Raw genomic sequence first — 14,462 nt, forward strand, 5'->3', positions numbered from 1 at the left:
CTTTGCGTCAGATCCACTTTACAGATGCATACGCACACTTGTTCCCTCAGTTATTTACTCTCCTGCCAGGGGAACATCAATCCACCACGGGCCGTAACGTTCTTGTCGAGGGAGAACAGAAACGCTCAGACTCTTGTTTGTCGTCTGTCAGTGAGCAGTGTGCAGAGAATTGGATAATTAACTTTTCCTCAGCCTTCACCTCTCCGGGTTTCCTCAGAGGGATTTCTTCCTGCAGCGCTCTGCTTCATCAGTTACACGAACCATGTGGAATCTGACCAGCACAGCCACCGTCCTCTGGTGCAGGCTTCCAAGCAGCTGAGGGTTAAAAGCACTTTTCTCAGGGGCTTTTTCAACAGAAGCGTTTGATTTATTCATCTTTACAGCTCAGATTTCAGCTGCTTATTCTGGGATAAAAGCCAACGGAGGGATGGGTTGAATCCCTCTTCTCCGACCTGAAGGCCCTCGCCTATCACATGACATTCAGTTTCATGATTCAAATAAGAATCGCATCGACACATGTGGTCGTTTGTGCAGCGGATCGAAGCCCCCGAGATGGAAACATCTATAACAGTGGGACATTTATTAGGACATAAGATCTTTTTTGGCCTGCAAAGGAGCTGATGCCGAGATGTTCTGCTCGCAGTCTAGTGCATTATAATTTAGTTGGTGGCACAGCAACACCCATCGCTGAGAGAAGGGCAGCGACGGACATATTTTAATTTTGCAAGAGCTTCAGCGCTGAAAGGTGAATTGAGCGCTGCTGAAAGGACACTGGTCTTCTCAGCTTTATTGTTAATATAATGAGCTAAATGAGGATATATTGAATTTTCCTTAACTAACATGGTAATTCCATCCATATTAACGTCAGTGTTGCTAATCCATGAGATCCATTCACTGCTGGGGACTTTGTCAGCCAACAGCAATCTTTAAATATTATTTCCCTGGCTGTAAATTTTAACAGGATGGAATTTCCATATCGTGTGACGATGGAATGTCGTGTTTCTCTTTTAAAGCTTTGATCAAAAACGTTTCCCATGAGTCTTGAACACAGACGCATCATCAAAGCTTTATGTAGCGTAGAATAATCTCCTTGTTATCTTTGTTAAAATAACCAGGTGTTCAATATTTTCCAGTACAATTATAGATATGCATTTTAGCATATTGAAAACAAGATGTGGAGAAATATCCTTATTTTCTGTCTTGATTGATGCCACTTTCATATTTTTCTATTAAATATTTGCCTGAAAAAAGCTGATTGAGAACAGAGAGAATTCAGCACCTATAAGGTTTAATTATTACCATGTTGTGTTTTCATCCCAGGGTTATGTTGGCACAGGAATGCAAATAGGTAGATTGCGGTACTTGCTGATAACAATGAGAGTGGTATTGATTTTCTTTGAATGAAAACAAATGAGAATATCACCCGAACTCTATTGATTTAAGCAGTTTTTACTTGAGGTATAACATTAAGCAATCAATTAAGTAATCAAGTAATTCATCGACATAGAAATGTGTCAGTGACCTCAACTGAATCTTCAATCTGCTGTGTAACATGTTATCGTCATGAACAACAGCTTGTTCTGACGTCCTGGCTTTGGATTGGCAGATTTAAAAGGTGATAAAGTCAAACCTGTTGGCACTAGCTGATGTCGAGTCACCTCCGGTAACCGTTAAGCTCCTTCCCACTGCTTCCCCCTCGACCTCGCTACATCAGGCCTCTATCTCAAGTGTAATGGTTCACTCTCAACTCTTTTCTGACCCTGACTCACACACGATTATTATGCTGTTTCTCGCGTCCTCACATCCCCTGTATAACTCTCCCGCCCCGTCCTTTCATCTGTCCTGATCCATATGCATAGTCATGTTATAGATCCTCTACCTCGCCCACTCTTCGTGCCAAGCTCTGTCTAATTTTAGCCGGATAAAACCCTCGTAGAATCCCTCGTCTTAATCAAAGAGCTGCACCGACCTTCACAACACTCCAACTCCCTGTTGGACACAATAACCCAACATGGCTGCAGCCCTTCTTGTCTCGATATCTGGTTGCTGTCTGCGGTTTTCCAGTTTGTCTCCCCTCTGTGTCCTTGGAGGAGGTTGGGAGAGGATGGAAAGTTTGGAGCGATGGCACTGGAGTCTGACATTATTCATTCATGTATGAGCTTGTGTTTGTTCACGGGTGACATGATGGAAAGACGAAGCGAGTTTTCGCTTCCTTCCAAGCTGTTTCTCTTCTTTTATCTGAGTGTGTCATCAACACCGTCACAAACTCATAACTGTGGGTGTTGATGTGTGTTTGCTCTTCGGTGTCTGTGCACATGTAATATAAGAAAACTTATTTGCAAGGTGTGTGTGGGGGGAGGGGGGGGAGTCCTGAGTCTTTATGAATCATCCACTGTGTCGTTTACAGAGGAACACACACACGTAGGCCTATCACATTTATTTGAAAGTGACAGTAAGAAAGATTGCTATATATAAACAATATATAAATACACCTTTCTCATTAGTGCAGATGAGATGAGTGTAACCACCCTGTGGGACTCTGTGGTTTCACTCTATTAATGAAATTTGTGACCGATGAGGAGGTGAGGTATTTTCTCTGATAAAACTGTCGTACCCATTCATCTGTTGATGGATGTCAGCTGTTGAATTGTAGTCTGTTGGTTGGTAAGTCACTGGATCTGTTTCCTTTTCTCACAACTATTTGATGAATTGTCATGAAATTTTGAACTGAAATTCATGGTTCCCAGATGATAAAGCCTAGTGTCCCTATTGATCTGCTGACTAATGCCACAATCACATTGCCATATTCCTATGTTAACTAAATTCCCTTTGGGAGCATTTCCCTTCCTTTGTACCAAAGATCTGTTAATCCGATGGATTGTGAACATTTTATCACGTTTAGCATTGAGCCTAATGCACCACTATACCTTTAAAACTACCCACAACTCTAAGTATGGCTGTTCACTCACAATTTCCCAAAGACCAAGTTGCTTATTTTGCCTGAAAAATCCGGCAGTCACATATTTTGAATTTGTATCTCATAAGTGAACAAAAGTATTGATCCATTGATCAAAATATTTCTATTCAAACCCTAGCAGCAGTGATGTAGAAAGCAGGCTACAGGACATATTTTAATCTGTAGTCTGAGGTATAAACTGATCGAGGGAATCTTGAAGGGTAAACACAGACTCACTCTGTCTAGACGTCTCAAATGTATTGGATTCTGTTAAAGTCAGAGCTGCCAAAGTTTCCCTGTGTAGCTTTAAATAAAGCCAGGTACAGTTAAAGACTTGATGGCCTTTCAAGGTGATTGCCTCTCTGTAAGAAATACTTTGGAGACTTGGCTACTGAGCAGTAGTGATTTAAATTAACATATCTGGAGGTTATTCCAAATTACTTAAAAGGATGGGTTAGGTCCGCAAAGTAGCCATGAGGAACGCTGTGGCCAAGTGTTTCTGAGGCCGCAGTGAAAGCTTTAAGTGTGTCTGTTGTGATGTGGTGAGAACATCGTTGACGACTCGCTGAGTTTGACCGACTGTCTGACTGAGTGGCTTTCAGCATTGCCTATCGAAAGGCCATTTCTGCAGCTCTCAGTGCCGCTCTGCTTTGACTGATAGAGAGAAACCTGAGAAACTCCCATCTCAAGTCATGGGTGGGCGGGGTCACACACACAAATGCAATCACATCTGTACTGTGTCCATCATTGTGTCCGAGGATTAAATGGATTTCTGTCGCGTTGGGAAGGCAACTCACTAACGTCAGGGAACCTTAGAGATGGAAGGAGGACGGGCATCTGGAGTTAGTCCTCGTCCAAGTGTCTGTTTCCTTCTTACCTTAAAATTAACTCTTTTATTACCTCTGCCAATGATCTTTTCTGCCTGTTGGGCAGTTTTTTTGGTCGGTGGGTTTGTTTGTTTGTTTGTCAGCAGGATTACATGTAATTGGCTGCACCTTGATTGCATTGGTCGGTTGGTTAGTCGGTTAATTAGTTTGTTCGTCAGCAAGAATACACAAAAACTATTGAAGAGATTTCCATGAAACTTGGTTGAAGGATGGGACCAAATTTGGTTCAGATCAGGACAAAGGTACAGATGTACACATTTTGTATTCACTTTCTTTAACACTGCAAGATTGGTCACCAGCCTTGGCGGAGCTATGATCTCTACTAATGTCATTCTATTCACCACTTAATTTATCTTCTGAGGCAGTTTCACATACACCTTTGGTTCATGCGACAGAGCTCTGGATGCAGCTGTGTCATCGTGTAGGCTTCTGACTTCTTAGGCATGGACTGCTACACGGGCAGCTCATGCCTTATTTACCCTGACTGTGCTGCTGCAACATCCTCTCAGTCTCCCTCTTCTGTCCTCCTCCTGCCTCCCTGCTTTCTTCTCTCTCACTGGGACTTAGGAGTTAGGGGGAGAGGTGGTTTGTCTGTTTCATGGCTGAACATGCAGCCTGTGATCTCAGAAGCCCGACTTTGGTATAAATCCTTCTGTTAAGCCAGGCAAAGGCATGTCTGTGGTAAATGTGTGTAAGAGATGTGTGACACATGTGAGTATTTGTCTTTGTGTTTAGTTCCAATAATAAACGTCTCTGTTCTGGTTTTGCCATGTTGGATAAGGGTGTGTGTGCTCATTTGCATTTATAGCTACAGTATATCCCCTTAAATCCCCAAATGCTGATTATTTATCATCACAATAATTTTCCATTAAGAAAAAGTGCTGGATATTAAACTCCAATAATAGCTGCAGCCCTTGAATTACAGCCTCCAGCAAGGCCCGCAGCCTTGGTGTGTTCCTCTAGAGCCCTGTGTTTAAGTGAGTGACCCGGGACTGTGCAACACAAATAAGATAGCCCGGATAGAAGGGATTCAGCAGAACAAGCAGCAACATTTAATATTTGGGTTAGGACTGCATCCCAAGGTGATATTGGTCAAATGTTGTACTTAAAGTATAATCAGCACTGAAAACATTCTTTCAATAGGCCTATGGCGGCTTCACCATTAGATGAGAGGTGGAACTGAAACTAAACACGATGTTCAGGCACACAGTCTGAGGGAAAAACAATTGTGATTCACTCACACCAGCTTCAGGATATGTACACAGTTATACTGTGAAGTTTAAAGCCTGTGGTCCAATGCACACAACGTTATACAATCATTGAAACACAAATTCATATACTCTGTTAAGTCTGCTACATGAAATGTCTGCACAGGCCACACAACCCTTTCCGACATGCTTTGGTAAACCTCTGTCCCATTAGCATGCATTATGCATGGGCCTATCTCTTAAGTCCCATAAATGTGAAAGCTTCCTTGGAAATAGAAGTTACACTGGAGCCGTGTCACAGTGACGTCTCAACTACGTACAAACATTGTGTTTTCCCAGAACTGTGTTTTTAAATTCAAACAGCATATCTAATTATTTGAGATCTTTTTGTGCAAGTTACTTCATATATACTATATCAAAGATCTATGACATTACTTATTTTCTTATTTGTTGGTAGGAATCATGTTACAGACCAAACCATTGGTATTATGTTCTAACAAGTTGTTCATATCTTTGTCTTACAGAAAGAATGGCTTTGCCTCAGCTGTCAGACCCAAAGAGCCATGTCAGGCCAGCTGGGAGACCTGCCGCCTCCATCCATGGCATCCCCAAAGAAGCAGCCACCTGCTCCTGCTCCTGCTCCCGTCTCTACCCCTACCCCTGCTGCTGTAGATAGCAAACCTGTAGTGGCAGCAGAATTAACCCCACCAGCTCCTGAGACCAAGGTAGAACCCGCAAGCGCTCCCACACCTGATCATGATGCTTCTCTGTCTGTTAGTGCCCCTCCCCCTGAAATCATCCCTCAGGAAACTCCATCAAATGAACAAGAACAACCTGAAGCAGCTGAGCCAGTGTCTGAGCCTGTGACTCATCCTGAACTAGAAGCTCCAGTTTTAGAAAGTGTAGTTGAGAGTGTCCTGGCAGTTGAGCAACAGCAGGACAGCACAGAGAAAATAGCAGAGGACCTACCTCAACCTGAGCCAGAGCCGTCTATTTCTGTTCAACAAACACAGAGTGCACCTGTCAGTGATCTCCCAGCAGTGCTGCAGCAACAGACTGGCTCCCAGAATGCCAGCGAGGACCTTTCTGTCCCTTTAGAACATGAACATGTATTGACTAATACAGGTTTAGACAAGGCATCAGTCCCTGCTGAGGTAGGAGCAGAGCCAGATATATCTCAGAGAGAGGCTGCAGCTCCCCTGACAGATAATGAGAAAGTGGAGCCAACTACAGAGACGCTTCCAGAAGGGACTGCAAATTCCCTCAAGCCGATTCCTGTCTCGGTCCCTGAAGCAGTCACACAGGAAGTTAACCTTGATTCAAAACTGGATTCTACAGATGTAAAAGATGAGAAAATAATAGAGTCAGAACTGTGTAAGCCAACTAAGAAACCTCAGTTAGAGGAGGCTCAAGCTTCTCCTGCAGTGACAGAAGACCCAGCTCCTAACATGGAGAAAACAGACCTCACTAAAAAACCTGAGCCTGACAGTGTAGCAACTAATTCAAAGAGTGATATAACTTTGGAAGTAAAGGCAGAACCAGAGAAGCCAGTACTCGCACAAGATGCTCCTCCTTCTCCGGTTGAGGCTGTAGAACAAGTATCTTCTGTAGACCACACTGAGGTTCACAAACTGGACGAGACCCAGATAGAATTAAGTCAAGGGCCAGCTAAATGCATAGAGTCCGAAAGTTCACCAGTGTCAGAGAAGCCTCCCGACTCCACTTCAGAGGAGAAAGGTCAGTCTCACAAAGTGGAAAACAAACCCGTGGATAAAGAAACGGAGCCTGTTCCAACAGATAATTCCCCCCCTGTTGCTCTGGTTGAAGCAAATGACAAAAGCACTGTTGATGAAAAGGTTATTGAGAAAGTTATTACTGAAAAGGAAATAGTTAAACATGAAATACATGAGAAGGCTGCTGAGGAAGAAATAGAGGACGGTGCTGAGGAAGTTGTTAAAAAATACACTGTTGAAGAGAGGGTTATAGAGAAGGTAGACATTGAGAATAATTCATCTAATGGCAAAGCTTGTGAAGAGGAGGTAGGTGAGAGGGCTGCAGCTGCAGGGAGGGCTCCAGAGGTAAATGCTGACAAAGGGGAAACTTTTGAAGAGGCGGCAATTAAACAGGACACAGCTGGGAAGTCAAATGACCAGAAACCTCTAGAGGTGGAGCTTAATAAGGCAGAATGGGTTCAAGCACCCTCACTTACCAAAACAGAGAATGTTTGTCCCGAAACAGAGGAGGAAGTATCAAAAACAGCAAAAGAGCAAGAGGGTGATGCTGAGAAAATGCCCAAAAATGAGATACCTGTAGAAAAAGAATCAGGAACGAATGATAAACCATCAGCGTCCGAGGAAAGGCTTCTTGAGACAGAATCTTTGACAGAGAAATCAGAGGAGATGACAAAGCCTGTGGTCAAAGCAGAGATTGTAGCAGAGAAAGAGGAAAAGCAGAAACCTTTAGATACCATGTCAAAAGCAGACAAAGACTTTGATGAAGTCGTGAAGCAGGAAGCTGAGACTACGTCTGTCCTCCATCCTCCTGAGTCTAAAGATCAGGAAGGGGTCAGTGTCAAGGATTCAGTGCAAAATACAGAGATAGAAACGTCCGCTGCCGTTGATAGTGAGACACAAATCAGACATAAAGAATGCAAAGATAAAAACATTCTGGATGAGACAGAAGCTGTTTCCCAAAAGACAAAGTGTATCACTGAGAATCCACATGAGGTAGCGAGCGAGATGTTAACTCTAACACTCGGTGATGAGAAACGGTGTGAGGAACCTAGGGAGCTGTCAATCAAAGAGAAGGAAGCAAAACTAGACAAAAAAGAGGATGAGTCACAAACTGTTGCTGGAAACATCCAGGAAGGAATTTCTTTATCAGAGGGAGACACAGTCTGTGACAAAAATGGCTCTGCACAGTCTGATGTAAGAGAGAGCTCAATATCAAAGGATGAAGAGTCAGAGACAGGTTTGGAAAATGGAGGTGCGACTCTGTCGGTAGCTTTGGTCCCTTTAGAAGAACCAGAAACCCCAGCCTCTGTAGTTAGTGAGCAGGACAAACTTCCAAAGGAGGAGAAAACTAATGTGGAGGAGAACAAAGAGGCAAAAGATCTGCCTCAGGGAAAGCCCAGGGAGGAAGATGCAGTCGCTGAGGTGACCGTAGTATGAAGCACACGTAGTGGTAGATTTTATAATTATCTTTCTACATCATTTGCTTTATTTCTTCTGTATTTAACAAACTAAATAAAATACATCAAAATACCTAAATCGCATGTTCATGTATCAAAGCTCACAAATTTCTGTTTGAAATGTTCTCTTTATTTGCAATATCTAAAGATAAATCATATTTCTGTTTTTTGTCAATCTAACAGGTAAAAACAGCAGAGGCCTTGAAAGAGCCTGGAGAGAAGGAAGTGGCTACAAAGGTGGGAAGCCCCACCAGCCCATCGGACATGGCAAAGCTGGAGAATACTGTCCTTCCCATTCTTGAGGCCCAGGCAAACATGCAACCAAAGGTTGAGGAAGAAAAACTAACAGACACACTAAAGGCCAGACGTAAATTAGAGGTGCTTCCTCTCTCACCTGACTCCCCAAGCTCAGAAGATGACAGAGAACTTTCTGAGAAGAATGACCAAGGTACTGCAAAGAGAAAGCTCCTTGTGCCCATGGATATCAGGGCAGATTCCTTGGACGACAGCAGTGAAAGTTTTGGAAAAGAAAGTCCAATGTCGGGAGACGATGAGGACTTTATCCGAAAACATATCATGGAAATGAGCGAGAATGAAGATGCTTCCCCGTCTGATGAGGAAAACCTGATCCGGCGCAAGATCAGGGAGGATGAAAAGAAAAAAATGGAACAGAGGAGAACAGAGTCTATAGAAAGGAGCGCATCAGGAAAAGCCAGGCGACTTACCAAGAAAAGCAGTATAAGTCCGGATGATGAAGAAAAGCAACTCCGTGGCTCATTGGATAAACCTGATATAGACAAAGAGGAAGGGCCAGAACTACAAGAAGTAGAGCATCAAATTGGTACTGCAGTTCGCAAGTTCCAAAGTATGGAGCTGAATGCAACTAGCAGCCCTGTGGGCATTAATAATGATGATAAAGAACCTGAGATGGAATGCCTTACAGACTCTCCAGATGATAAGTCGAGAGGGGAGGGGTCATCAAGTCTACATGCATCCAGCTTCACTCCTGGGACATCCCCAACGTCCCTCTCATCACTGGATGAAGACAGTGACAGTAGCAGTCCCAGCCATATCCGTTCTGATGAGGGTAAACAACACAGGAAAGCCAAACACAGACAACCTGGACAAATGCTGCCAACTATTGAAGACTCTTCTGAGGAGGAAGAGTTACGGGAAGAAGAAGAGCTTCTCAGGGAGCAAGAAAAACAGAGGGGCTCAGGGAAAAAATCCAAGAAAGACAAAGAGGAGATTCGAGGCCAGAGGAGGCGAGAGCGTCCGAAGACACCACCGAGCAACCTGTCTCCTATTGAAGATGCCTCGCCAACTGAAGAACTGAGGCAAGAAGCTGAAATGGAGGAGATCAGAAGATCATCCTGCTCTGATTTCTCCCCTAGTATCGAATCAGATCCTGAAGGGTTTGAAATCCTTGCTTCGAAGATCGTAGCAGTCCAGAAAACATATCAACTGCCAATATCAGTATCGCTTCACTCCCCGACAGACGATCAAAATAACCCACAGAAAAAAACGCTTAAATCCGCTGATGAGGCTTATGAGGAAATATTGCTGAGGGCTAAGTCACCAACAATCGACAAAGGTGAGATTCGACCAGAAAAGGAATCCCTTTATGGAGGCATGCTCATTGAAGACTATGCCTACACGTCGCTTATTGACAATTCATCCGCTGATAGGGAAGATCCAGAGAAGATTATTGTTCCCGGTCAGCCCAAAATACTGAGATCGCCAGATGAAGTTTATGAAGACATGGTAAAGAAGAGGAAGGAATTCATTCAGCTGGAGCAGGAATATCAAAAAATGCAGCCAAAACAGAACAGCACTACTCCAGAAATTGTGCTGCAACCGGCTGAGAATACCCTCTCAAAAAGCAGTACAGTAACATTCGGCAAGGATGGAAAGCCATTGTTGGATGCTGAAGCTGCTTATGAGGAGCTAATGAAAAGAGGGCTGACTCCTGGAACAAGTCCAACTCAGGAGCCAGAGGTGGAAGCCACTGCATCAAGACGGGCACTCCACCCCATCCCAGACTTGAGAGTGACACAGTGTTCTTCAGGAGAGTTGTCATCTGATGACGAGAGTATGGTCAAAAGAGAAGAGGACGCAACTGCAGCATCAGACACAACTTCAGCAAAAGAAACAGAGACGTTTATTGTGATATCGGAGTCTCCTCCATCATCACCTTTGGAGCAAACTCACACCACAATTGCAGCATCCCAGGCTGAGGTTGTGGATCTATCAGGTGCACTCCCAAGAATGTCAAACCCTGTGATTGCGAGTGTTTCACCCTTGCCCACAGTCCCCCAGTACACACCAGGTATTCCCAGTATAGTGTCAACTGCCCCGCCTGTGCCCCCGAAGCCAAACATATTGCGTAGGGCCAATTCTCAGGAAAAAGCAGAAGTACCTGTTGCACCACCACTGCCTCCTCCCACCCCACCTAAACCCACTGTTTTTCCAAGGAAACCTCCAGTTCCACTTCCACCTCAGGCTTCAGCAACTCCGATCCGACCAGAGACAGTGGATATGACTACAACCCAAGGACCATCTACAAGACAAGCAGTTACACCAACGTACAAACCTCATGTTCCCCCTCCCGTTCCACCAAAGCCATCAGTTCCTGCTGGGATTGGCGATAGTCACAGAACAGGACATATTGTTAAACCACCAATTGCACCAAAGCCTGGCTCACAGCCTTCTTCACCTGCCCATGCCCCATATCCACCAAGACCCACTGTTCTTCCTACTAGTCCTACTGATGTAGCTCTGAATCTGAGCCCCTCTTGTGAGAGCAAGTCATTCCAACACTCACCAAAGTCTCCTTCTTCTCCAAGATATGCCAATCGTCATGACACATATGTGGTCATCACACTCCCATCTCAGCCCAGCTCTCCAGTAGACAGTGTCTCAACTCAAGCTCCGTCTAGTCCTGGCCCAATGTCCCCTTCACATCATTATCACCGACCACAGCCTCAACCTCAATCATTTCCACGGCAGCATCCACAGCCCACCCCTCCACAAACAACCAGGGTGCCTCTGGCATACACAAAAGTCATGGAATCGATTGAAAAGCAAGAGATGTGTGACTCAGAGAAACATGTATCCAGCTCTTGTCACATAATTGAGGCTATATCTGCCTCAGCTCAGTCTCCTGTTGTTATGCCCAACCACATCTCTCAAGTGGTAACCACAGAGGTCCAAAGGACAACTGTCTCTGTTGTTCATGAAAGGACAACACCACCAGTGCCAGCTCCAAGGGCAAATGGTGTACCAATCTCAATGGAGAAACCCAAGCCCCAATTGCCTGCAACGAATGGACAGGCCGTACAACTATCTGAGGTGGTAGATCTGAGGACTATGAAGGGGGATCCAGAATCAGACATGAACGGAGTGGATCTGTCTGCTGGCCCCGACTCAAGGCGTCAGTCCTTTGTGACTGATTCTAGTCGTCAAAACAGTGCAGTGCAGTCACCTGTGGTCAACCTCAGTTCTGAGTCATCTACTGTTTCTATTGTGACTGATAGTATCACCATTGTGACCTGTGCTGCAACAATCCAGCAATTTGACCATGTAGATACCTCTCAAGCAACATCGGTGCCCCTCCAGCTCACAAAAAATAAAGCCTTTGAGCCTGTTTGTCAAATTGTATATCGACCAATTGATTATCAGCCCTCCACTCAGGTTGGTGCAGAGATCCCTATCAATCTCACAGTTGGATCGAGTGTAGGGACTTTCCAGACCATCCCTGTCACAATTGCACCAACTTCTGTCTCAAGTGTTGCCAATGGATTAACTACAGGTACAACCACAGTGGCAGGAGCTGTTGATCTGAGCACAACCAAACCTTTCAACACTGTGGTATCAATGGACGGTGCTACGGCAGAAGTGGTCACAGCTGTAATCACAGACGATGATGGCAAACCAGTGGATCTCACTGCAGGAAAAAGAGTGGTTTGCTGCGATGTTGTATATAAGCTCCCTTTTGCCGGAAGCTGCACTACTGAGCAAACTGCTACGCCTCTGCCTGAAGACCGTTTTGGATATCGTGATGACCATTACCAGTATGACCGATCACCTTATGGAATGAGGGGGTTTGGTGGAATCAAACCCTCGATGTCAGACACTAACCTAGCAGAAGCTGGCTTGTTCATCTATAAGAGTAAAAACAGCTATAATTTCAGTGGCACCACAGAGGGTGCAGTAGATCTTACCTCAACAAAGATTTCTGATGCAGGTCAGTGGTACGACGTTGCCGACCTGTCACTTAAATGTCAATTTGAGCTGCTGCGACTCATTCATGGCTAACGTGGCGAACCTTTTTTGTTGGTTTTTGCTTTTTGTTTTGTTTTAGCATGGACACTTTTTTTGTTTCTTTTTATTTTGTTCTTTCATCATAATACTTTGCCTGTGCCTGCATGCTGTTGCTGTACATCTTGTATATGCTTATTGCATCTGTCAACATTGGATTTTTTTTCCTTTTCAACATTTTCTCATAATTTTGATAAGGCATGGCTTACTTCAACATTAAATAAGTATGCATTATTGGACTCAACTGATATTTTTGACTTTTGACAGGTGAAGCTGTTGACTACTCCAAGAAAGGCTCTTATGCAGGAATGACAATTCCACCCTATTCTCAAGCCAGAGTTACAAGTGCTGCTGGTACACTCTTCGGTACAAGCACTGTGTTGAGGTCAACAAATGGGGTGGTGTATTCCTCTGTTGCGGCACCAATCCCATCTACGTATGCCATTACCAAGCAACCAGGATCCATCTTTAGTACGACATATAACACCCTGTCAGGTATGCATACCAGTGACACCATGCCTTCCCTGTCCAACCTCCAGAGCTTGCCACTAACCCGCTCCCACAGTTTCCTGTCCACTAGTTCCATTACCGCAACAGAAGAACAAGGAGAAGCCCCACTCAATTTGGAGATCACAAGAGGGGGTACTTCTGCTGCTGATCCTGTCCCCACAGCAACAGCCTCTTTGTCCCTTGACACCTACACTGATGCATCCCTGGAGGCCATAGCTGCTTCACTAGAAGCTCTTTCCTCACCCATGGTTCCTGGGGATGGCCAATATCAGGTAGAGCGGGAGAGGTTAGAGATGGAGAAACTCAAGCAACAGCGCCTGGCTGAGGAATTAGAGTGGGAGCGAAATGAGATACAGCGGTTCCGTGAGCATGAACAGTTCCTGGTACAGAAAGAACTGGAAGAGCTGCAGGCCATGAAGCAGCACATCCTGACACAACAAGAAGACGAAAGACAGGCTCATCTTATGATGCAAAAAGAAACCTATGCCCAACAACAGCAGCAGCTGGAGCAGATTCAGCGTCTTCAAGAGCAACTGCGTGTGCAACTGGAAGAGCAGAAGTTTCGTCAGATGTATCCAGGTGGAGAGATAGGGCATGGTGTGCAGGAGGCAGTTGTCTTAGGACCCGATGGCACAGTACTGGCCAGAAAAATCACAGATAGTGGATGCCAGACAGATGAAGAGGATGAGGCAGTCAGCAAAGCTTACACAGCAGGGAGAAAAAAGAGAAGTGCTAAAAAGAGTGTAGACAGTTGCGTGCAGACTGATGATGAGGATCAAGACGAATGGGAAGCTCAGACCAGAAGCAGGCAAAGCCGCCCACGCACGGCTAGGGGTGATAGGGGAGGGCAGTCAGAGATGTCTCTTCAAGCCCATACTGAAATTTCTATACAAACAGATTCAGAGGGGAACATCACAATGGACACCAGGATAGAGCTGTCTGACTCTGAAAGGACCTCGCCAAAGAACCGACCAACACCGTTGGAAATAGGACAATCTACTAACCTCAAAGTTGATTCCTCTACGCTTCAAGCTCCTAAATCTCCAAAAGTGCTCTATTCCCCCATATCCCCAGCAATATCCCCTAGCAAGTCCCTCGAGTTTGTTTCCTATGAGAAATCGCTGGGTGATACAAGCCCACAAAAGCTAAGAGGTGGAGAGCCTTCAAAAGCCTCTCCAATGAGTCCAAGGGGACCAAAACCCTTGCAGAGGTCCATGTCTGACCCTAAGCCTATGAGTCCAACAGGAGACGAAATGACAACATCCGGAACCCAGTTTGGTGATAGCTATGCTGTAAGTACTAAATGTATCACTTTGATTAACTTTCCAGCTGTTTATGGTGGGATATTTCTAACTTTTAACTGGAAAACATTTTTTATAAAAATGCAATGG

General features: G+C 44.8%; 1 protein-coding gene across 1 annotated transcript in view; it reads left to right on the forward strand.

The window, feature by feature from the left end:
- The window catches only part of pcloa (piccolo presynaptic cytomatrix protein a), a 60,531-nt gene that overhangs the window by 19,084 nt on the left and 26,985 nt on the right, over positions 1-14,462 (forward strand). The window contains exons 4-6 of the mRNA XM_061070712.1: positions 5,576-5,776; positions 8,425-12,487; positions 12,829-14,363. Of these exons, the coding sequence (XP_060926695.1) occupies positions 5,576-5,776; positions 8,425-12,487; positions 12,829-14,363 (5,799 nt within the window). The remainder of the gene's footprint in view (positions 1-5,575; positions 5,777-8,424; positions 12,488-12,828; positions 14,364-14,462) is intronic.

This window comes from Limanda limanda, chromosome 1 (assembly GCF_963576545.1).
Source record: "Limanda limanda chromosome 1, fLimLim1.1, whole genome shotgun sequence".
Taxonomy (NCBI): Eukaryota; Metazoa; Chordata; class Actinopteri; order Pleuronectiformes; family Pleuronectidae; genus Limanda; species Limanda limanda.